At 46.2% G+C, this 22,771-nt stretch overlaps 1 protein-coding gene across 17 annotated transcripts in view; it reads right to left on the bottom strand.

Annotated features, from left to right (window-relative positions):
• The window catches only part of Pxk (PX domain containing serine/threonine kinase like), a 73,954-nt gene that overhangs the window by 31,059 nt on the left and 20,124 nt on the right, over positions 1 to 22,771 (bottom strand). For 14 of the 17 annotated variants that reach the window (XM_040733492.1, XM_040733504.1, XM_040733489.1 and 11 more), the window contains 3 exons: positions 13,139 to 13,189; positions 10,141 to 10,188; positions 809 to 995 (listed from right to left, as the gene is read on the bottom strand). In XM_040733492.1, the coding sequence (XP_040589426.1) occupies positions 809 to 995; positions 10,141 to 10,188; positions 13,139 to 13,189 (286 nt within the window). The remainder of the gene's footprint in view (positions 1 to 808; positions 996 to 10,140; positions 10,189 to 13,138; positions 13,190 to 22,771) is intronic. The other 3 variants (XM_040733505.1, XM_040733491.1, XM_040733503.1) reach the window with 2 other exon arrangements.

The following is a 22,771-nucleotide window of genomic DNA, read 5'->3' as shown; positions in this document are numbered from 1 at the left end:
TTTTTGAAATAGCATCCCACTTTATTGCCCAAGCTGGCCTGGAACTCACTGTATGACGTCGGATGCTCTTACTTAAACTGATGGTAATCCTTCTCCCAAGTGCTAGAGCTACAGGAATGAGTCTGGCTTAAAACAATGTTTTAAAGTCCCAATAACAGAATCTATTCCCTTAACAACTAGAGTTCTGTTTGGATAGCCTTAACGCATAGCTTGGCTTTAAACAATTTGTTATCAGGGCAGGTGTACAGTAGTTTTAATGGCCCCTAAAGGTCACACCAGCGTGAAGTAGGTATTAAGTTCTTCTTTCTGCTGACATGAGGCTCGGGTATTTGATGCTGACTTTGTGAGTAAGCAGTAGGGGGGCAAAAGCCCTGATCCTGGGGAGCCACCCTCTGTGCAAGGCACACGAGAACCTCAGGGAGGAGGTGTGAAGACACTTCTGAGTCGACACCACAGTTAAAGACGATTTAAAGAAAAGGCAGACACGTTACACACTATGGACACAAATCAGATTGAGGCTGCTCTGTGTACAACTGTGGGTTGGTTGCCTGCTCTGTTCCCAAGAGAAGATGATTATAGGCAGACCAGAAGCACACAGACACACTGTTTCCCTTCTACATTTTTTTCTGTATAGGCACCACAAACATTCTGGAAGGAAGTTGAGTTCCTCCTATAAATGTCTAGAAAATTACAACCAAGCAAGTCTTTGCAAAGAAACACGACCCTGTTACAAATGTGCACACTTCTCCAATAGGCTCTTGCCGAGGGCGGCCCCACTTGACAGCACCTCACGGACCCTGTTTCTTACCGGTGTAGTTTGCAGAGTAGTTGTTTGGGTCTAGGAACTTCTTAAGAAGCTCACAATTGGACAAGACGTGATTTGCCATGATGACATTAAGGTAGTTCTGCAGGCCTCTCTGTCTCTCGGCTATGAATTCACGGTCCATGTTTCCAATCAGTTTCTTGGGAGGAAGAGGCAAATTCAGGCCTGCAATCTGAAAGGAGGGAAGGAAAGGCGGGAGGGAAGGGGGAGGGGGGTTATAGCTGTGTTATCCACAAGTAAGTCTGATATCTGAGCCCCGAACCACTGTAGCTTAAATTGTTTAAATACAAAATAATGTAGCTTCAAAGATTAGAAATCTTATATATACATATATAAAATGATATTTATACATAAAACTATACAGCTCATGATTGATAAGATTATATACTGACCATAGTAACTGATTTCTTTTTTCAGTTGTACAAAAGTTTTACTGGACATAGGTACCAGGGGAAATAATTTGGTTTTACAAAGCTAACACTAGAGGTCCTGTGGCACTACGTCTCAGGGACGCGGGTCACTACGTCTCGTGGGACCCTGGGACAGCCACAGCAGCATTCTGACACTACATCCTCCACGGCCCATGAACCAGAGTCTCTAGAGCCTGGAACAGCCACAGCAGTCCTGCCACCTGATCTTGTGGCATTGGGGAACACTCAAATTGTTATTGAAAGGGTTAAAAATTAGATGAAGCCTCAACAATCCCCCCTTGACCTCCAAGTTACCTGGCCCCACCCTGTTCCAAGGAAATTAAAAAAAAACAAAAACAAAAACAGAACACGTCCAGTAAAGGTGAAAAGGTCACGGTGCAACCCCAAAACCATAGACAACCAATGAAAACATGTAAAATAACAGGTTTTACTGCCAAAAATATGAATTCCCATAGCCCCCACATCAGTGAATCCAATCCTGAACAGCCAAGGCACGCACCACCCTGCTTGTGGTTTTCTCCTTTATAATCAATCCCCTTGCAACTGAGGCCAGGACCCTTTTCCTGCAGCTGCTTTGCCAGTTTGCTGGACAGGGTCCCTGCCGAGGCTTGTGACGTCAAACCTTATCTGCTTACATCAGTGAGCCGGCTCCTTAGTGGTCTTTCTGGGGTCTCACGAACTTGGCATAACATATGGGGGCTCGTCTGGGATCCCCCCAAAGGCTGCATAGGGTTCTGTGTTTCTCAGGTTCCTGTGACTTAGTTCTTTTCCGTTTTTGGTTTGCTAGTGGACAATTTGAGACTGTAAGAAACAGATCAAGAAGACTTTGGGAGACATGCTTAGAAGGTCAGATCTGGAAGAAGGCTCAGGAGACGTTCTCCTTCCTTGTGTGGAGGGGGCCCACTGGGGGCTGCCCCGTCAGGATTTTTAAATACAAGTTGTACTTTTGCGATTTCTGAAATAGCTGCTGTGGAGTTTGACTCCCGTTTGTGAATCTGAAACTTGAAAGTCTTTGTCTAAGCGCCATGCTTGTCTTGTCTTGATGGTATTGGCTGTATGGACGTTGATCGTGCTCAACCTAACATGGGACAGACACCTTCCTGACCCAATGGAAGGATGTGAAATAGAGAATCTGGGATTGTGGCTGCAGAAGTTAAAAAATATTTTTTCTTTCAGAAACATTGGCAGCCAAGGACACTCTGTGCCAACCAGCGCTGCTCCCCACTCCCTTCCCTCCTAAGCCAAACTATTCTTCACTGTGATGACCACCAAGGTCTCTTCTGCAGGCCAGCGGCTTCTCTGTCTGGATACTGCTTTAAAAAAAGTTAAACTCTGGGGGCTGGAGAGATGGCTCAGAGGTTAAGAGCACTGACTGCTCTTCCAGAGGTTCTGAGTTCAATCCCCAGCAACCACATGGTGGCTCACAATCATCTACAATTCAATCCGGTGCCCTCTTTTGATACGTAGGCAGGGCACTGTATATGTAATAAATAAATAAATCTTTAAAAAAAAGTTAAACTCTGCCAGTCTGTATACTTTAGGAAGCTTTAACTTTAAAAGTCAAAGATATATCATGTTTGAGAAAAAAATTATGCTTTTGTTTCCACAAAAAAAAAATGGGTTTTAGTAATTTAAATCTAATGGGTTATATTTACTTGTCATCATTAGTACATATTATTATTGAGCAAGATTTAAAAACTAAGCCAGGCATTGGTGGTACACGCCTTTAATCCCAGCACTCGGGAAGCAGGGGCAGGCGAATCTCTGAGTTCAAGACCAGCCAGGTCACATTATTTAATTTTAGTGAGCACATTATGTGTACATTAGGGAAATAATATTCCTTACAATTACATTCATAACAACTGCTGAGCCTTTTGTGAGTTCTGTGATACAAACAGGATCCTATGAGGTTATCTGCTTCCAGTCTGAGAATTCTGCCTTCTTACATCTAGTTTCTTAGGTCTCGTTTGGTTTTTCTTTTTTGTTTTGCTGTTTTTCAAGGCAGAGTTTGTGTTAGTTTGAATGTAATTGGTTCCCATAATCTCACAGGTATGGCTTTGTTGGAGTGGTTATGGCTTGTTAGAGGAAGTGTGTTACCATGGAGGTGGGCTTTGAGGTATCCTATGCTCAAGATACCACCTGGTGTCTCAGTTTACTTCCTGTTACCTGCAAGATGTAGGACTCTCAGGTACTTCTCCGGTACCATGTCTGCCTGCATGTATCATGCTCCCTATCATGATAATACCGTACTGAACCTCTAGAACTGTAAGCTGCCACTGTTGTGCCCAGGTCTTCAAGAACCCCAGCAACCACCAGGAAGACAGAATTCACCAAACTGCAAATACAAGGCTTTATTGCTTAATCCTATTGGCAGGAACTCCCTCTAGCAGGCTGACGCAGCAGCCTCCAGAGGGAGCAAAGTCCCTTGTCTATTGTCAGAATTTAAAGGAAAAAAAAATCATAGAGTAACATCAGTAGGTATGGGTCAGATCCTGATTGGCTGACATTTGGAGAGCTAATTTGGGTAATTATGGCTTTGTCTGTTACTTGCAGGTAGCCTGTTCTCATTGGTTGGTGCTGGGAGGGAGCATTCTGTGGTTTCTATGGCTTTATTTGTTGCTCAACACAATATCCAGGTACTTACTAAGTCTAAGAAAGAGGAACACAACACAAGAACTAGGGGACTGGATTTGTTTTGAAGACTTTCCTATAACCTTTACATTTATATGGTTTCTCTCTTGTATGAATAATAACAGTTGAATGGGGCCGGGCGGTGGTGGCGCGCGCCTTTAATCCCAGCACTCGGGAGGCAGAGGCAGGCGGATCTCTGTGAGTTCGGGGCCGGGATGGACCGACAGCCTCCAAAACAATACAGAGAAACCCTGTCTCGTAACAACCAAAAAAAAAAAAAAAAAGAGCTGAATGGGAACTTAAGGCTTTGCCACATTTATACAATTTCTCCCCAGTTGATTTATTAGCAGTGAAGTCTTTGAGTTCAGTTTATCTCTTTCACCATCTCAATGAACTGTTTTCCTTTTTAAGAGTTGCCTTGATCATGGTGTCTTTTCACAGCAACAGAAACCCCAACTAAGGCAGATTTTTTTAAAAAAAGATTTTATTATGTAGACAGTATTCTGCCTGCATGTGTGTCTGCAGACCAGAAAAGGGCACCAGATCTCATTATAGATGGTAGTGAGCCACTACCTGGTTGCTGGAAATTCAACTCAGGACCTCTGAAGGAGCAAGCAGGATTCTAACTCTGAGCCATCTCTTCAGTCCCTAGACAGATTTTCTACCAAGGAGTGGGGTATTGCTGTGATAGGCTTGACCATGGTTTTTCACTTGTTTGTTTGTTTTGTTTTTTGAGATAGGTTTTTCTGTGTAACAGCCTTGGCTGTCCTGGAACTAAGTCTTGTAGACCAGGCTGGCCTCGAACTCACAGAGATCTGCCTTCCTCTGCCTCTGGGTGCTTGGATTAAAGGAGTGAAACACCACTGCCTGGCCCTTGACCATACTTTTTTTTTTTTTTTTTTTTTTTGGTTTTTACGAGACAGGGTTTCCCTGATGCCTTCAACTACAATGCCCTGAGCCCCACACAACAGCAGAAGAACTTTGAACTGGCCTTCACCATGGCTGAGTAAGTATGGCAGGTCCCACTGGCTGTTGGTGCCAGCCCAGACCCTGAGCACAGCTTCTGCCCTGGGGAAAGTCAGGGCACACAGGATAGCACTTTACAGTAAGCTGAGGGACCGTGAGGCCATCCAGTCTGTCTGTCTTTCTCTTTTTTTTTTTTTTTTTAATGAGACAGGGTTTCTCTGTATTGTTTTGGAGGCTATCGGTCCAGCCCAGCCTCGAACTCACAGAGATCCGCCTGCCTCTGCCTCCCGAGTGCTAGGATTAAAGGCATGCGCTACCACCGCCCAGACTTGACCATACTTTTATTTGGAGGAATTTGGACTTTGGAGTTTGGGTTAGGAAAGCGTGGAAGGCTTTAAGCACAGCGTGATGGGCCACACTGTTAGGAGCACGGAAGACTGTGGGGGACAGGAGAATTTTAGTATGTCACCTACAGACTGTTCTCATGATATTTTCATGAAGAAAGTGGCTACCTTTTGCCCTTGTTGGAAAAGTCTGCCTGAGGCTAAAGTGAAGAGTTCTGGATTACTTCCACTGGCAGAGGAAATCTCAAAACAACCTAGTATAGACTCTGTTGTGTGGTTGTTAGTGGTAACTCTGGTGAAGATTTATCATGAAGAGGATTGAGACTGGCAGATCTGAGTGTGAGGTCATTGTGGTCTAGAGATCCAGTTCCAGGACAGCCAAGCTTAGGCAGTGACGGACAGAAAGCTGGTGAAGACATAACTGAACAAGGGGCCACACCCCAGCCCCAGCAAGCAGCAGAACTTGGCAGCTTCAGCCAAGTGGTTCTGGCTTTAGAGTGAAGGACAGAAGAAGCTGGCTATGGAATTTGCCTCCAATCCACAGAGGCCAGGCATGTGTCACTTCTGCATTTCTATTTGTCCCTCAAGGAGCGTGCGTGCGTGCGTGCGTGCGTGCATGCGAGTGTAAAGTCAAGTCACTACTGCTCGCGACAGCTAGGGAGGAAGAAAAGGCAAATGCAGGTACTCAATCTCCTGTCATTTCCCAGACCTCTTCAAACTTTTGAGACTATTTTTAAACTGGAAAAACAAAGTCTCTTTCAAAGAGGAATGCTATAGTGCTTTCTAGCACTTGTACCAAAAAGCTATCCAAATGTTACACATATTGATCGACTAAGGGTAAGGCCTACTGAGAAGGGCATCTTAGATTTAGAAAGGGTGCATGGTATCCAAACTCAGGCTCCACTCCAGATTTCTCAAGCAACCATGACACAGTCAAATGAAAGACACATTTGGAATGTGGTTGGAATGAGAATGGCCCCCACAGGCTCACACAGCACGCATGCACCCATGCTTGGTCCCCAGCCGGGGCTTCTCTTTGGGGAGGGTCAGGAGGTGTGGCCTTGCTGGAGGAAATATGTTAATACACGCAGGTTTTGAGAGCCTGCAGCCTTGCCCTCCCTGAAGTCCGCTCTTTCTTCTTCATGCCTGTACTTCAGGGTATGACCTCTCAGCTTCAATGCCAGCCGCCTGCTGCCACGCTGTCCCTACCATCCCGGGACTCTAGCCCTCGAGAAAGCTGTCAAAATAAACTCTCTTCTATGAGGTGTCTTGGTCACGGTTTTTTTTTTTTTTTATCACAGCAACAGAAAGTAACGAGTACAACATGACAAATCTAAGTTGCCTATTTCTCCTGTATAACTATGAAAATCTTTCAGACATGAATAGCACAGATTTTCTATCATAGCAGAGTTTGTCACCAGATGAGACACTTAAATTTCAAGTGGTTCTCCTCATTCAGAAAATTAAGCTTCATCTAAGCCGTTTCTTCACTTGATCTTAGCAGGAAGGTCAAGAAGTGGTAACAGTTTCTTCCTTAGCTAAACATAGGGCATAGGTACAAAGAAAGCACATCACTCAGCATGCCAATCCTTTTACTTGATGTTGTTCAGGGGCAGAAAGAATTACTAAGGCCATATATTAAGATAGCCTAGGCATAACTGGTGTATCCTTTAAAAGTATCTTATGAAATTATAGGACATAATCTTACTTTCGTGTAAATCATGCGATATGCTCACATATGGAAGTGAACACCGTCTTTTTCTGTTTAACAACAGTTTAATTTTTAGAGAGTTTATGTGTGTAACTGCTTCTCTTGCATTTATGTCTGTGCACCCTATGCATGCCTACTGCCTACGGATGGATGTGAGCTCCGGACTGGTCCCTCTCCTTATCCTTTCCATCGTCAGATTTTAACATCTCCTTCAATCGCATGTCAGTGAGTGTTCTACACTCCCACAACCCTTGATCTGTCTCATCATAAAGTAAGCTCTCCAAGGTCGACAGTGGGCAGTCAAACTCAAATCCTGTACAACATCTGGAGTATGAGAGACCACGGAAGTCAACCTCCATTTGAGAGGGGAAAACGAGGCCTGAGAGAAGGCGTGGCCAGAGCCTGGGTTTTCCCATCACACCCACCCCTTTCTCCTGTCCTCCTCCTCCTCACTGCACGGTCTCCCTGGATGGCTGATAATCTGACATTATATTTATCTGAAATGCGGTGCTTTTTCTTTTCTTTTTTGTGTCCTTAATGTGAAATATGATAACCATAAAACATTTTGGAAAACACAGACTTTTCTTCTGTTTTCTTTTTTACTTATGTAGTTTAGTTTACATGTAATTAACAGAACATGGAAAGCACCAAACACTATAAAGAAGCTAGGCAAAAAAGACCTGAACCCTCAATCCTGCCACCTGGGGATCATCAGGGAACATTCTGGCGAATTTCCTTTCAATCTTTTTTCCTAAACACTTCATGTATCATATGGTATGTAAGTTCACATTCTGAAACATCATCTTCTATCACAAGCTTACATCCTGAAAATGTCATCTCACTAAAGTGTGTTTCTATTGTACTCAGGCCCGCTCCAAACATGGGATGCTATTTCTCTCCTTCAGCAGGAATTCATTTATCTGTAGAGAATAATCAGATCCTGAAAACCATGGTCAGAGTTTCACTCTGAGGTTCCCGAGTCCTCTGGTTATGGAGGCTGTGTTAAAATTATTTCACTGCTAAAAAGTTACATGTACACGTCTGTTCACGCGGATGAAGAGAACCCTCCCACTGTCAGATGTGGGCATTCCCACAATCCCAGCTTTTGAGACAACAGGAGGACCAGCCTACAAAGTAAGCTGGAAGCCAGCTAAACTATATGGAACCTTGTCTCAAAACAACCCCACCCCACACACACACAAACCCTAAAAACACATGCACAGTATGTAGATATCTGCATCTGAAATAAGATGCAGGGCTGGAGAGATGGCTCAGAGGTCAGGAGCACTAAATGCTCTTCCAAAGGACCCTGAGTTCAATTCCCAGCAACCACACAGTGGCTCACAACCATCAGTTATGAGATCTGGTGCCCTCTTCTGGTCTGAAGGCATACATGCAGACTAAACACTGCATATATGATAAATAAATACATCTCAAAAAAATAAGATTCATATTGGAAGCACTAATTTTTAAAAGGAAAACTATGCTGAAGCAAAAATAATTTCCAGGCTAGCACATGGCAAAACTAATCTTTTTTTTTTTAAAGATTTATGAGTGCTCTATCTGCTTGTGAGAAACGGGCACCAGATCTCATTATAGATGGTTGTGAGCCACCATGTGGTTGCTGGGAATTGAACTCAGAACCTCTGGAAGAGCAGCCAGTGCTCTTAACCACTGAGCCCTCCCTCCAACCCTGGCAAGACTTAAGAAAATAGCATGTTTGCTCTGTAAGAATTCAACTGGTCACACTGGTGTCAGTGAGGAGGCCTGGGCATTCTATGGGGCCTCTGGCAGTGGATCAGTGTTTATCTCTAGTAGATGGACTTTGGGAGCTCATTCCACATAGAGGGATGCTCTCTCAGCCTGGATACACGGGGGAGGGCCTAGGCCTTGCTCCAAATGATGTGGCAGACTTTGAAGATCCCCATGGAAGGCCTCACCCTCCCTGGGGAGCAGAAAGGGGATGGGATAAGGAGGCCGGTAGGAGGGAGAAGGAACTGGGATTGACACATAATACAAGATTTTTTTTATTTATTTAACTTATTTAGTTTATGTACACTGGTCTGAAGGTGTCAGATCCCTGGAGCTGGAGTTATACACAGGTGTGAGCTGCCATGTGGTGCTGGGAATTGAATCTGGTCCTCTTGAAGAACAGCCAGTGCTCTTAACCACTGAGCCATCTCTCCAGCCCCAACAAGATTGCTTCTAATTTAAATAAATAAAAGAATCCAGCTGGTCATACTAAAATTCAAACAAATACGGGATGAAGGCGGGGCTCAGCAGCAGAGAGCATGCGGCAGCAGGTGAAGGACGCTGCACTCGGGGTCCCCAGAACCGAACTGCAAGGGCCACAGGCACAACAAACAACTCCCCGTTGTCTGCAGAAGTACCCGAGCTTTTACAGTGAGTAAGGTTTGCGCTCTACCGACAGCATTGTCTCAAGTCTGACATAAAGCACGGCTGTGTGAGGGAAAAGGAAGCACTATGCTCCCCTCCCCAGTTCTCCGGGCCTTGGGGCACGACATGAGTCACCCAGCATCTGGGACGCTAGCTCACCACCAAGGGAGCAGTCCTTGGCCTCCCAGACCATCTGGTCGTCAAGTGAGCACTCCACATCGCACTGGAAGGCTTCCGTTAACACTCAGATTGAGGAACGGCACAAGCCCGGCAGTCTTTAGTACTCCACGGCCCTTGAAGACCAGTCTGCCAGGGAGAGAACCGACACGACCAGGACTCTGACCCAGCTGAGACCTGTGGCACGGCTATCGTTGCAGACAAAGCCTTTGCACGGCCCCATCCCCCCTTGGATTTTCAAGACAGGGTTTCTCTGTGGCTTTGGAGGCTGTCCTGGAACTCACTCTGTAGACCAGGCTGGCCTCGAACTCACAGAGATCCACCTGCCTCTGCCTCCTGAGTGCTGGGGTTAAAGGCCACCACCTCCGGGTCCCAGCTTTCTTCTTTTAGAATATTAGAATCTAGGAGATTTAGAAAGGTGTACCTTCAGAGAAACCATCAAACAGAAAAAGACTGAGTCTCTGTTGCTGTGGTTTAATGCTGATCCACAGTGCTAACTGTAGGAAAGAAAGAAGAGTGCCCTAGATACACCTACATGGACTCTAGTAACCGATGTCGTCAGTTCCCATTCACAAAAGGGCACTGTCCATATGACTCCTAACTAGTGAGACATCATAAACAACCGATGTGTGTGTGTCACCAGCGTTTTGGAACATTTACCTGCAAGCTGCTGTTAAGTAAATCGAAGTCACTGTATCTTCGCACAATCTGTAAGAGAGAAGACAGTGGTGTTTTGATTCAGCAGAGGCGTCGCTCTCCACCCCGACCTGGGATTCTCTGGGGCGCCAGAGCCACAGCACCTATACCAGGCCAAGCATCGCTGCCTAGCGTTCACTTTGATTGGTGAGCCCAGAAAATGCGCATAGCAGTCTCCCGAAGGTTGCCGGGCGGCATAAACTGTAACACTGGGCCAACACAAGGCATCAACAAGAGATTTAAGCAGCAAAAAAATGTTTTTGTCTTGTTTTCAGGTCAAGTTGCCTTTCAAATATCGTCCATTTTAACGGAGTACATGAGGGGTAGATTAATGACTTACAAAGGAAAAAGAAAATCTTACTGAGCCCAAATGAAAACAAAAGGACACACACAGCTGTGATGTCATCTGTTCTAGTCAGGACTAAGACATCATCCAGTCAAAATGCCACCTCCCTAAGTCGTTCCTGCTCCACCTCTCGGCAAACAGTCCAGCCTTTATGTCCCAGCCGTTTCTTGGTTATACTGACATTGCTGCTTAGAACACAGCCAAGTCCCCCTAGCCCTGGCGTGCTGGCTACTTTTATGTCAGTATGGCACCAGCGAAAGTCACCTGGGAAGAGGGAATCTCAATTAGAAAATGTCCCAAACATGCTGGCCTGTGGCACAGCGCATCGACTGATGGGTGCAGTCACCCATCTGCGGCAGGATCCAGCTCTCTGTGGGTGCGCCACTATGGGCTGGGCCCTGAATGCCGTCGGAAAGCAGGCTCAGCAAGGCACAAGGAGCCAGCCAGGAAGCGGCCTCCTCCACGGCCTCTGCTTCAGTTCTCGCCTCCATGCTCCTGCCTGTCCTCCCTCAGGACGGACTTAGAAGCTGTAAGGTGAAATAAACCCTTTTCTCCCCAAGTTGCCTTTGGTCTTAGTGTTTCATTACAGCTGGAAACCATAAATGAGGCATCTCGCTAAGTAATCACTGTGCTTTTGAATAGTTAGACTCCAGTCTTTATCGGTGGTTCTCAAATGTATGTAGATAAACTACCTGGATGCCACCTGGAGCCTCCCCGGAAGACAGCTTCAATGGGTAGGGCTCAGGTGGGGTCCAAGAGCCCATTTTTGTTAATTATGCCAGGTACGTAAGGCAGTGGAGCTAGAAAAACTTCCATTGGGGCTTGGCTACACTGATAGGACAATTCCTGTCAAATACACACGGTGTTACATGTACATCCATCCCTGTCAACACACACAGTGTTACATGTACATCCATCCCTGTCAACACACACAGTGTTACATGCACGTCCATCCCTGTCAACACACACAGCGTTACATGTAAGTCCATCCCTGTCAAATACACACAGCGTTACATGTATGTCCATCCCTGACAAATACACACAGTGTTACATGTATGTCCATCCCTGACAAATACACAGTGTTACAAGTACATCCATCCCTGTCAACACACACAGCGTTACATGCACGTCCATCCCTGTCAACACACACAGTGTTACATGCACGTCCATCCCTGTCAACACACACAGCATTACATGTAAGTCCATCCCTGTCAAATACACACAGCGTTACATGTATGTCCATCCCTGACAAATACACACAGTGTTACATGTATGTCCATCCCTGACAAATACACAGTGTTACAAGTACATCCATCCCTGTCAACACACACAGCGTTACATGCACGTCCATCCCTGTCAACACACACAGTGTTACATGTACATCCATCCCTGTCAACACACACAGTGTTACATGTACCTCCATCCCTGTCAACACACAGTGTTACATGTACCTCCATCCCTGTCATATACACATGGTGTTACATGCACGTCCATCCTTGACAACGCACACAGTGCTACATGTATGTCCATCCCTGGCAACAAGGAAGCCAAAGACAGGACAGCGCTCAACTGCAGGAAATGCAGGTTGCAACGCTGCTCTGCCAACGTCTACAATGTGCAACCTCAGGCCAGTTACCTACCTCAACAGTGTCTCAAGTGGAAATAATGCTGCTACCGAGGAATGGTTTAAGAGTGGAGTAAATGAATGTGTTTAAATCAGCGGTGGACACTTCATAAACCCAACAGATAACAGATGTGATAAATATTCAAATAAAAGTAGTCTGAAAATTGAGGCAAAGAAAGACTGCGGCTGGAGCCCTGTGGTCAGGGACCGTGCAAGGCGAAGTCTCTGGTGGAGCTGGGTCGCAGAGCGCTGACACACTATCAGGAGGGGCAGGATGGCAGCTCTAAGACAGCCCCGTCAAGAGCTCAGCTGCCCTTCTCCAGCCAGCGGGGATGGGAGACCTTTTCTCCATTGTCTTTTTCTCTTTAAGGCCAGCACTGAGAAAAGCAGAGCCAGGGACCTCAGGAAGAGCCTTCCTTAGGGACAATGAAGGAGACAGCTCCAGCTGTTCAGCAGCAAACCCGTCCATAGCATGTAGTGACCTGCCTGCACAGCATTTTTACCTGGAGAGTCACCTTAGTTTCCTGGGCTGAATTGGAGAACGACTTTCTATTCTTCCAGATCACCCCACACACACATTAACTAACCATCGGGAACAGAGGCTCTGAGCAACTATCTTAAAGCTGAAGACGGGTGGGGCTGAGGAAACGGGTCAGGGATTAGGAGTGCACGCTAGTCCTGCACGGGCCCCGTGTGCTTCCCGATACTCACACCACGTGACTCACAACTGCCGGTCATGGAATCCAACTTCCTCTTCTGGCCTCTGTGGGCACGGCATTCACTTATACAAACCCACACTGAGAAACACATGCATGCATGCATGCACACACGCACACATGAAATTAAAAGGAAAAAAAGAAAACTAAAGACTTACACCTAAAAGAAATATGTCTTGTACTGTATGAATATGCTGACTTTTCCAGATTTTCTGATATCCTAAGACAGCTTTGGCCACAGCTTAAACACTTTTTCTAATAGACAAAAATGCTTACCTGCCAGCTGTTTTCTGTGGAAATTCCTCTTTGTACCCTGATGATATATTCCTAAAGGGAATAAAAAAAAGAGCCTTAGCTGTAAAAAAGAAAAGAATGTGGGTAGAGGGTGTGGCTCAGTGGTCACAGACTCAGTAGCATCAAGAAGGCTTTGGGTTCAGGGCTCAGCACAGGGGCGGCAGGGAGCTGCTGGACATGGTGGTCACCATCTGTGCTCCCAGCACTAGGGAGAATAACAGTTCGAGGCCAGCTCGCATCATACGGTGAGACTCCGTTTCAATACAAGAATCATATATGGACACAGGATGATGTATGACTTCAAAGAAACAGCTGGAGCAACGGCTGTCAGTTAAGAGTACTTGTTGCAGGCTGGGCGTTGGTGGTGCTCGCCTTTAATCCCAGCACTCGGGAGGCAGAGGCAGGTGAATTTTTGTGAGTTTGAGACCAGCCTGGTCTACAGAGCGAGTTCCAGGGCAGCCTCCAAAGCCACAGAGAAACCCTGTCTCGAAAAACCAAAAAAAAAAAAAAAAAAAAAGAGTGCTTGTTGCTCTTGCAAAAAATGTGGACTCTATCCCAGGAGACAGGGCAGTTCATGCCCACCCGAACTCCAGGGCATACGATCTCTCTTTTGACCTCCATGTACACTAGGCATGCACATGGGATACACATACACATACAGAAAAAATACACATAAAACAAAGAAATCTAAAAGAAAAAATTATTTCTGTGTGATGTTTTGTTGTTTGTTTGTTTTGTTTTGTTTTGTTTTATCCAAGACAGGATCTCTCTGTGTGTATCCTTGGCTGTCCTGGAACTCACTCTGTAGACCAAGCTGGCCTCAAAGAGATCTGACTGCCTCTGCCTCCCTAGAATGAGGATTAAAGGTGTGGCACACTATGCCCTCCTTAAAAGAAAAGTTTATAAACAGACTTAAAAAATATGCTGTACATCTGTAATTGGGAAACTCCACCTCTAACGTTCTGAGTGCTCACATTACGTCAGGAGGTTTCAGATTTCCCAGGGCAACAATGCCTGAAATCCCGGCACCTTGCAATGTGAGCACTAGAGAGGCAGGAAGGTCGCCAGTGTGAAGTCATAGGCTACATCATCTATGCGTAATGAGACCTTGTGTCCAAAAAAGAAAAGTAAAAGTATTCAACACAAATTCACATTCACGTCAGAGCAAAGAAAATTACAAACATGGAGTCTTAAGAAATCAAGCCCCACCAGGTGCTGGTGGTGCACACCTTTGATCCCGGCACTCTAGAGGCAAAGGCAGGTGGATCTCTGTGAGTTGTGAGGCCAGCCTGGTCTACAGAGTAAATTCCAGGGCAGTCAGAACTATGAGAGACCCCATCTTAAAAAACAAACAAACAAAACTTAATTGAAAGTTTCCTTTAATCCCTGGATCCTGCAAGAAGGTGAGACAAAACTGGTTCCTGAGAGCTGTCCTCTGACCTTCACATGACAACTGTGGCAAGTGCATGCCTGTTCACATACACACTCACACACACTCACCAGACACACACTCACCAGGCACACACCACACACTCACCATACACACACAGACGTGCACTCTCATACACACACCACACACACATACACACACCACACATACACACAGTCACATACACACTCACCACATACACACATACAGACACAGACACACACACTCACCACACATACCATTCTCTCTCTCACACACACACACACCACACACAAACACATCTACATACATACACACACCACACACATACACACATAGACACACAGACACACTCACCACACATACCACTCTCTCTCAAACACACCACACACACACACCACACATACACACACAGACACATATACACTCGCCACACACATCACTCTCTCACACACACACACATCTACATACATACACACACCACATATACACTGCCACACCCTCACACACACACCACAAACACACACACCACACACGCTGTACACATAAAATAATTTTTTACTTTAAAAATTAACCTTAGTTTTAAAGAGGTGTTGTAGTCTGTAAACACCACGCTATGTCGGTACAGACACAGAAAAGGAGGTGTTGTAGTCTTTAAACACCACACTATGTCGGTACAGACACAGAAAAGGAGGAGGTGTTGTAGTCTGTAAACACCACGCTATGTCGGTACAGACACAGAAAAGGAGGTGTTGTAGTCTTTAAACACCATGCTATGTTGTTACAGACACAGAAAAGGAGGAGGTGTTGTAGTCTGTAAACACCACACTATGTCGGTACAGACACAGAAAAGGAGGAGGTGTTGTAGTCTGTAAACACCACACTATGTCGGTACAGACACAGAAAAGGAGGAGGTGTTGTAGTCTGTAAACACCACACTATGTCGGTACAGACACAGAAAAGGAGGTGGTGTTGTAGTCTGTAAACACCACGCTATGTCGTTACAGACACAGAAAAGGAGGTGGTGTTGTAGTCTGTAAACACCACACTATGTCGGTACAGACACAGAAAAGGAGGTGGTGTTGTAGTCTGTAAACACCATGCTATGTTGTTACAGACTCAGAAAAGGAGGTGGTGTTGTAGTATGTAAACACCACGCTATGTTGGTACAGACACAGAAAAGGAGGAGGTGTTACAGTCTGTAAACACCATGCTATGTCGGTACAGACACAGAAAAGGAGGTGGTGTTGTAGTCTGTAAACACCATGCTATGTCGGTACAGACACAGAAAAGGAGGAGGTGTTGTAGTCTGTAAACACCATGCTATGTCGGTACAGACACAGAAAAGGAGGTGGTGTTGTAGTCTGTAAACACCATGCTATGTTGTTACAGACTCAGAAAAGGAGGTGGTGTTGTAGTATGTAAACACCACGCTATGTTGGTACAGACACAGAAAAGGAGGAGGTGTTGCAGTCTGTAAACACCATGCTATGTCGGTACAGACACAGAAAAGAATGGAAGACTAGCAAGGTAGTTTTTCTTACATTTTTATTCTGCTTCATTGGATCAAAGCTATTCCCTGACTAAAAAGACATCTGATTTTTTTCACATTCCATACAGACTGGCCAAAATGAAATGCTTCACTAGAATTTCCAGTGTTGTAAAGGAGACATCATAGCTGTCCACTGCCTGCAAGCCCTGGAGACTGAAGTCAGCCTCCTCCTGGGCTGCAGGCTGCAATGGGGCCCCAGACTCCCCAGCGACTTGGGCCCACCCTTCCCCCCTCTCTGCTGTGGAGCAGACCCTATGTGCACAGAGCAGGGTGAATCACCGAGGCCCAAGGCATGGGCAGGAGCACTGACAAGCAGTCTAGGCTGCCGCTAACCTGGCCGACGGCAGCCACTTCCCCAGAGAAGCCTCCCTCCTGCTGCTTCCACACCACGCCCTTGGTCTTGGCATGCCAAGGAGGGTGGGGCACATGGGTACCTTGGCAAGTCGTTGTGGTCTGGTGCCGAAGTCTTTCAAGTTGGACCTGTACTAGGACCACAAGATATGGGGCATAAATGAAGAAAGAAAAGAGAATTAGGGGAAACTTACACTAACCTTTTACCTTACATTACTCATTCAGTCGTCTGTGCAACAGATTCATGCTCCATAAGATACAGAGAGCTGTCCAAGACAGCACAGCTTTGGCTGAGCCAACCAGGAACCAGAACCTTCATCTTGGTCACTCCCAGCTTCCACTGACCTGGAGAGCGTGTGAGGCTGGGCTACTTCTACACCTCTGGTGAGGCAGCTCAGCAGACAAAGGCACTAGCCACTAAGACTGACGACCTGGATACCTACAACCCTCATGGTAGAAACAGAGAACTCACTCCTGTGGGTGGTCCTCTAACCTCTATACACGTAACGGGACACGTATACTCCCCAACACACACACACACACACACACACACACACACACACACACTTCTCTCTCTCTCTCTCTCTCTAATAAATTTTAAAAAATAAGGATGTCTACTCTAGTGCACAGAATTCACCAGATTGCCCTAATGATGCACATCTATGACCTTGGCCCGAGGTGCAAGGGTGAGACGCACCCATTTCCAAAACTGCTGATTCATGCTTGCAACACAGACCATTTCCCGAGCCAGCACCTCCACAGGCATATTTTGGATTTCGCCACACAGTGGCTGGTACTCAGTCACCTTGGTTTGGTGAGACTCTAGGAAAGCTTTATTTTGAATTTGTCTGGCATCAAGTTTCTTCAGTGAGGGTACAAACACAAACCATCTTGACAAAAAGGACTCAGAACCGAGGCTTAGGGAGACCTTCAAACCGCCCTCACACACATAATTCTCTCTCCATTTCTGTACAACCTTCACAATTACTGGGACACTTAGATGACAGAGAGACACGACGAGCTGTTTGGAGATGTTTTACAGACACGCTGACACAAAAGCAGAGAGACTTATCACCTAGAGTCACCTGGAAAACTTAAGAGGAAAGACTTTTTTTGTCCTTTCTCAGAGTTAATGATTCATTGCTGGGTTAGGCACAAGCATTGACAGTTACTGCAAGCTCCCAGGTGACTCTAATGTATAGTCAGGGTAAAGTATGATTACTGTTCTTTAGTCTCTTAGAGAAACTGGAAGTAAGCTAGGTGTGGTGGTTCACATCTGTAATCTCAGTACCAAGGAGGCAGAGGCAGGAGGATGGTAGATCCTGGTCCAGGCTGGGTTACATAGTGAGGCCCTATCTCGAAGAATAAAACGAATCTCCAGGAGTTGGTGGTGCACACTGTTAATTCCAGCTCTCAGGAGGCAGAGGCAAATGAATCTCTGAGTTCAAAGCCTGTTCTACAGATCGAGTTCCAAGACAGCCAGAGAACTACACAGAGAAACCCTGTCTCGAAACAAACACCATAAATACATAGTTATATTCCATGCCTTTAATCTCAGCACTTGAGAGGCAGACACAGGTAGATCTCTATGAATTTGAGGCCAGCCTGGTCTATGAGGCCAGTTTCAGGACAGCCAAGAATACACAGAGAAACCCAAACAAACAAATAAATGAAGCAAATAAAAGACGTGAACCATGAGTCAGATGTGGTGGTACGTCTGTGATCCTAGCACTGCTTGGAAGGCTAAGGGAGGAGGATCAGGAGTTCAAAGACAGCCTTGGCTATAAAGGAATAAGTCATAGGGTACAGGAGACCCTGCCTCAGGAAGAAAAAGGAAAAAAAGAGGAATAAAGAAAAGAACAAGGAATAAAGAAGGAAATAATTCAGAAGCAGCTCTGTCACAGAAATAACCCTGTGCATGGGAGAAGTAACAATTGAACAAATACCCACCACCTTCAAAGACCTCTGCTCCCTTCCCTTCCTTCCTCCACAAGGGCTCAGCTCAGTACATACCTTGCCTGAGTCTCTTGGGATTCTACACTTGGAAAGGCGTTACCCTCGTGCTACAGTAAGGGGAACTGAGTTTTGTGAGGGCCAGCTGTTAATCTGGGGTGGAAGGCAGCCTGCTCGTCTCCAGTGCCCACTGGCCTTCCTAATTCTCTGAGTTCACTACCAAGCTCACTTCTCTAATGCTAGCACTTTCTGGAACGACCCAGAAAAACGCTACAAACAAGTGGCCGTAATGAACAGACAATACTCCTCTGCTCTGGACCTCTCTCCCACCAGGCTAAATCCCCAGACAACCTTCCACATCGGTGTGCATCTTGACCTAACTGACCCAACCTTTTCTTTCTACTTAGTCCCTCTTTATCAGACTGCTTATGTCCCAGACCGTCCTGCTTTATGCCTCTCAGTTTGCTGTTCCAAATACTTAAACCCTGGAGTGCTCAGCTTTTTAAATGTTAACTGCTATTCCTGTCCCATTCCCAATGTTTGGGGAAATAACTCTCTCCAACTGGACTGAAGTCTTAAAGAGCTAGGTGTAAGGACTCAGGCATTATGCAGGTCTGCCCCTGTCACCCGACAGAATGCACTCAGGCAGTGCCCTGGTCAGCCCAGGGTTCTGTGGTTGCGTAGTCTGCACGCAGGTGCAAAGGACCCTTTTAGAAAACAGACCCCGCCCGCTCAGGCTCTCTTCTCTTGTTGCTCTCTCGTCCTCTCTCTCTTCTCTTACTCTCTCGCTCTCTTGCCCCCCCCCTATCTCTCCTCTCCCCCTCGCTTCCGCCCCTTTTAATAGACTCCACTTGGTTAATGAATCTCCTGTTCGTGTTCCATCACGATCGCACCTTCTAACTTAAACAAAGCATGTGAGGTCAGCAGCAGAGGCAAAGCAAATCATTAGGGCATTAGGCACCTAAATGCTCCCTTGGCAATGAGGAAGGCTGCGTAGCTATGACAAACAGGTAAAAATCAATGTACTCTAAAAAAAAAAAAAAGCTACAAAATATCGTGTCTCAGATTATCTCTCTTAAAAAATTAATGTTCAAGTGTGGTGACACACTCTCTCGAGGCTAGTGCGCGATAAGTAATAAAGTTCCCCAAGCTGTCGTAGAAAGGTTATAAGCTTCAAGCCAGCCTTGACTCAAAGGGAAAAACTAAACAAAACAACAACAACAAAATAACTTTTTTAAGGTGCAAACTTAGGAAGTTACGTGGCGCAGCAGCTATGAACTCACAGGCGGCGGCAGCAGCAGCATACTCGGGGACACCGGGTTTCTTGGGACGTCTCATGATAGAAAGATCTGTTCAGGCCACTGGCCACCTACTCACCGTCTTCACTGTTTCACAGAACTAGTGATTACTCTTTGCTCTGGAACTCATTTATCCTTGCTTCATCTGCAGATTTTCGGTGCCAGAACCTACTTTTATTCTATGGCAACTACTGTGCAAAAAAAAAAAAAAAAAGTGCCAAAAAAAATCCTCAAACAAATGAAAAATCTTGAGGATTTTTAAAGGCATATGAAGAACCACAACTGTTTTAATATAAAATCTGGCAGGTGAGTGAAGCCAAGCGTATCTCCTTTCTAACCACTGAACTCTATTTAAAACTCCTGGTCAGATCATAGAACCCTAAGCTTTACTCTTCACAAAACAAAATCCCCCAGTCTGTATTATGCAAACCAAATCGGGTGCTTTCACTGCGGTCACAGACTAGTCAAGGAAAAGCACCGCAGCCAACTCTGGTTGCTGCAGTGGAAACCACCGTGATCTCAGGGCCTCTGAACTTCACGCTGTCCTCTGTGGGAAAGCGGCCTGCACAGACTTCAGGGCAGATGCTGCTGCAGTTAGAGACACTCCACAAGGAAGCGCTCTCTGACTTCAGACATGGGCCCAGAATGGACATGGCTTTGCTGCTGCTGTTTTGAGACAGGGTTTCTCTGTGTAGCCCTAGACAGGCTGGCCTCTGCCTCTGGAGTGTTGGGATTAAAGGTGTGTACCTTATATCAAGGCACAGATAAAAACACACAGACTCCTCAACAAAGCATTTAATGAAAAAATCGCTTTCACTTTTTGTTCACAAACTCCTGGATGCCTCAAACTGCAGAATCGGATGCAGGGACACAGCGCCCCACCCATCACAGGATGCGCTGGCAGCAGCAGGCAGGCAGACAGCAGGCAGGAAGACAGCAGGCAATGACTGCTTTCCTGTGGTTCTGGATTCCAGGAGGCTGACTCAGCTGGAATGACCTGAGCACTGCTGACAGCCGCAGTGTCCCCACTCCCGGGGACACTCTGCTGACTCCTTTTGTCCACCACTGCGGAGACAGGCCTCCTGGATGTCCTGGTGTCAGGACGACACCGGGTAGCCACAAGACATCCTGGCTCAAGGCCCAGCTGCCGCCTTCTAGTTTCCTAGCCTAGTTTCTCTGAGTCTCAGTTTACACCTTTGCATTGCTAAGGCATCCAGGACAGCGGCCAGGATCCTTACTTTTCAAGACGTCTGTAGGCGAATGTTTGTCCCCAGAACTTTTAAAAAGTATCTAAGGACAAAGCAAAACAAAAGCAGCCATTCTCTTCAGCATGGATAACAAGTCATTAACTTCCAAATTCTAAGCAATGATACTCTGGACTCTGTTCCCGGTTCTCTCTCAGTGAGCCGAATTTTCATGCCATGTTCAATTAACATGTGCTACTTTTATAGTAAGAAAACGCATTCTTAAGTTTTTACTTGTTTATTTTGGTTTTAAAAGACAGGGTTTCTCTCTGTGTAGATCCAGCTGTCCTAGAACTCCCTTTGTAGTCCAGGATGGCCTTGAACTCACAGAGATCCTCCTGCCTTTGTCTCCCCAGTGCTGGAATTAACAGCTTGCACGGCACTATCCAGCTCCAACATTTATTTAGAGTGTGTGTGTGTGTGTGTGTGTGTGTGTGTGCGCGCGCGCGCGCGCGCGCGCGCGCGAGCACAAGTTTGTAGAGTTTGCTCTCTCCCTCCACCATGTGGATCTCAAGGGATTTTTAGGCAATAAGTACATTTACCCACTGAACCATCTCATTGGTCCCAAAACCAATTTTTTTTGGGGGGGGGGTTTTTACGAGACAGGGTTTCTCTGTATTGTTTTGGAGGCTATCAGTCCAGCCTGGCCTCGAATTCACAGAGATCTGCCTGCCTCTGCCTCCCGAGTGCTGGGATTAAAGGCGTGCGCCACCACCGCCCGGCCCAAAACCAATTTTTAAAGTGTGTTGGTTTGGGGGCTGGGAGTATTGCACAGTAATAGAGTATCTGCCTAGCTGGTGTAGCTGGAGGCACTCTGTTCAATCCCAGCACTGGGAAAAACAAAACACAACGGGGGTAGGAGGGGCCTCCTTGTAATTTAAATCAAGTGCTGTAAGTAAGGATGGCGGGTGGTGAGGACTGAGATCTCTGCTATGCTATGGATGACAAATACAGTCGATCCCTTTTGGTGTTTTATTACCCATTGTTGGATTGTTCTTGTTCCTTTGTGATACACATCTATGATCCCAGCACTCAGGAGGGAGAGGCAGGAAAATCAGAAAATCAAGGTCATCTTCAACTACAGCGAGAATTCATGACCAGCTTAGGTTGCATGAGACCCTGTCTCAAAGAGAAAAGATGCTGGGAGAGAATTTGACATTAGGGGTAACGTCAAGCTGATAGAGGACTACCTCCTGGTTCTAACAATGGTTCTTGCCAAGATAGAGAGTTGAGCACACCAAAGTCTACTCAACCCAGTGTGAACATGCTTTACAACCAGTCATGCATGCCATCAGGACACTTGTCACACACCATGTTGTCACCATGTTGTCATAGCCTCCTCAAAGTCTACTCAACCCAGTGTGAACATGCTTTACAACCAGTCATGCATGCCATCAGGACGTTTGTCTCACACCATGTTGTCATAGCCTCCTCAAAGGCAGCAAGCTCCTATGTTCATGGGGCACTTGCTCTCTGTCTAGCATCCCTCAGCTTACACCGCCTCCCAACACAAGGTCAGAGCTCAGAGAGAGTAAGTCCCTTACATGCAGCCACTCAGCTCTGAGGTGGTGAGAATGACTGGGCAGCAGGCCTCTAAGACCGATCAAGGACAAAGCTGCTCCCACATCCTATGACCTTAGGCAGATGCTCTCTCATTTCCTTTCAGTGACTCAGGTCAGGGGGTAGAGCCAGTCTGTCAGGTCAGGGGGATGTGCACAGAACAGAGCCTTTTGAATTTAGCACCCAATGTTTCAGTCCACAAACTGCTGGGGTGAATGTAATCTGGACACCACAGAAGCTATGTACAGA

The sequence above is a fragment of the Mesocricetus auratus genome, unplaced genomic scaffold, assembly GCF_017639785.1.
Source record: "Mesocricetus auratus isolate SY011 unplaced genomic scaffold, BCM_Maur_2.0 Super-Scaffold_100031, whole genome shotgun sequence".
NCBI lineage: Eukaryota > Metazoa > Chordata > Mammalia > Rodentia > Cricetidae > Mesocricetus > Mesocricetus auratus.
Note: the sequence above shows the minus strand (reverse complement) of the source record. Positions and strands in the feature narration are given on the sequence as shown.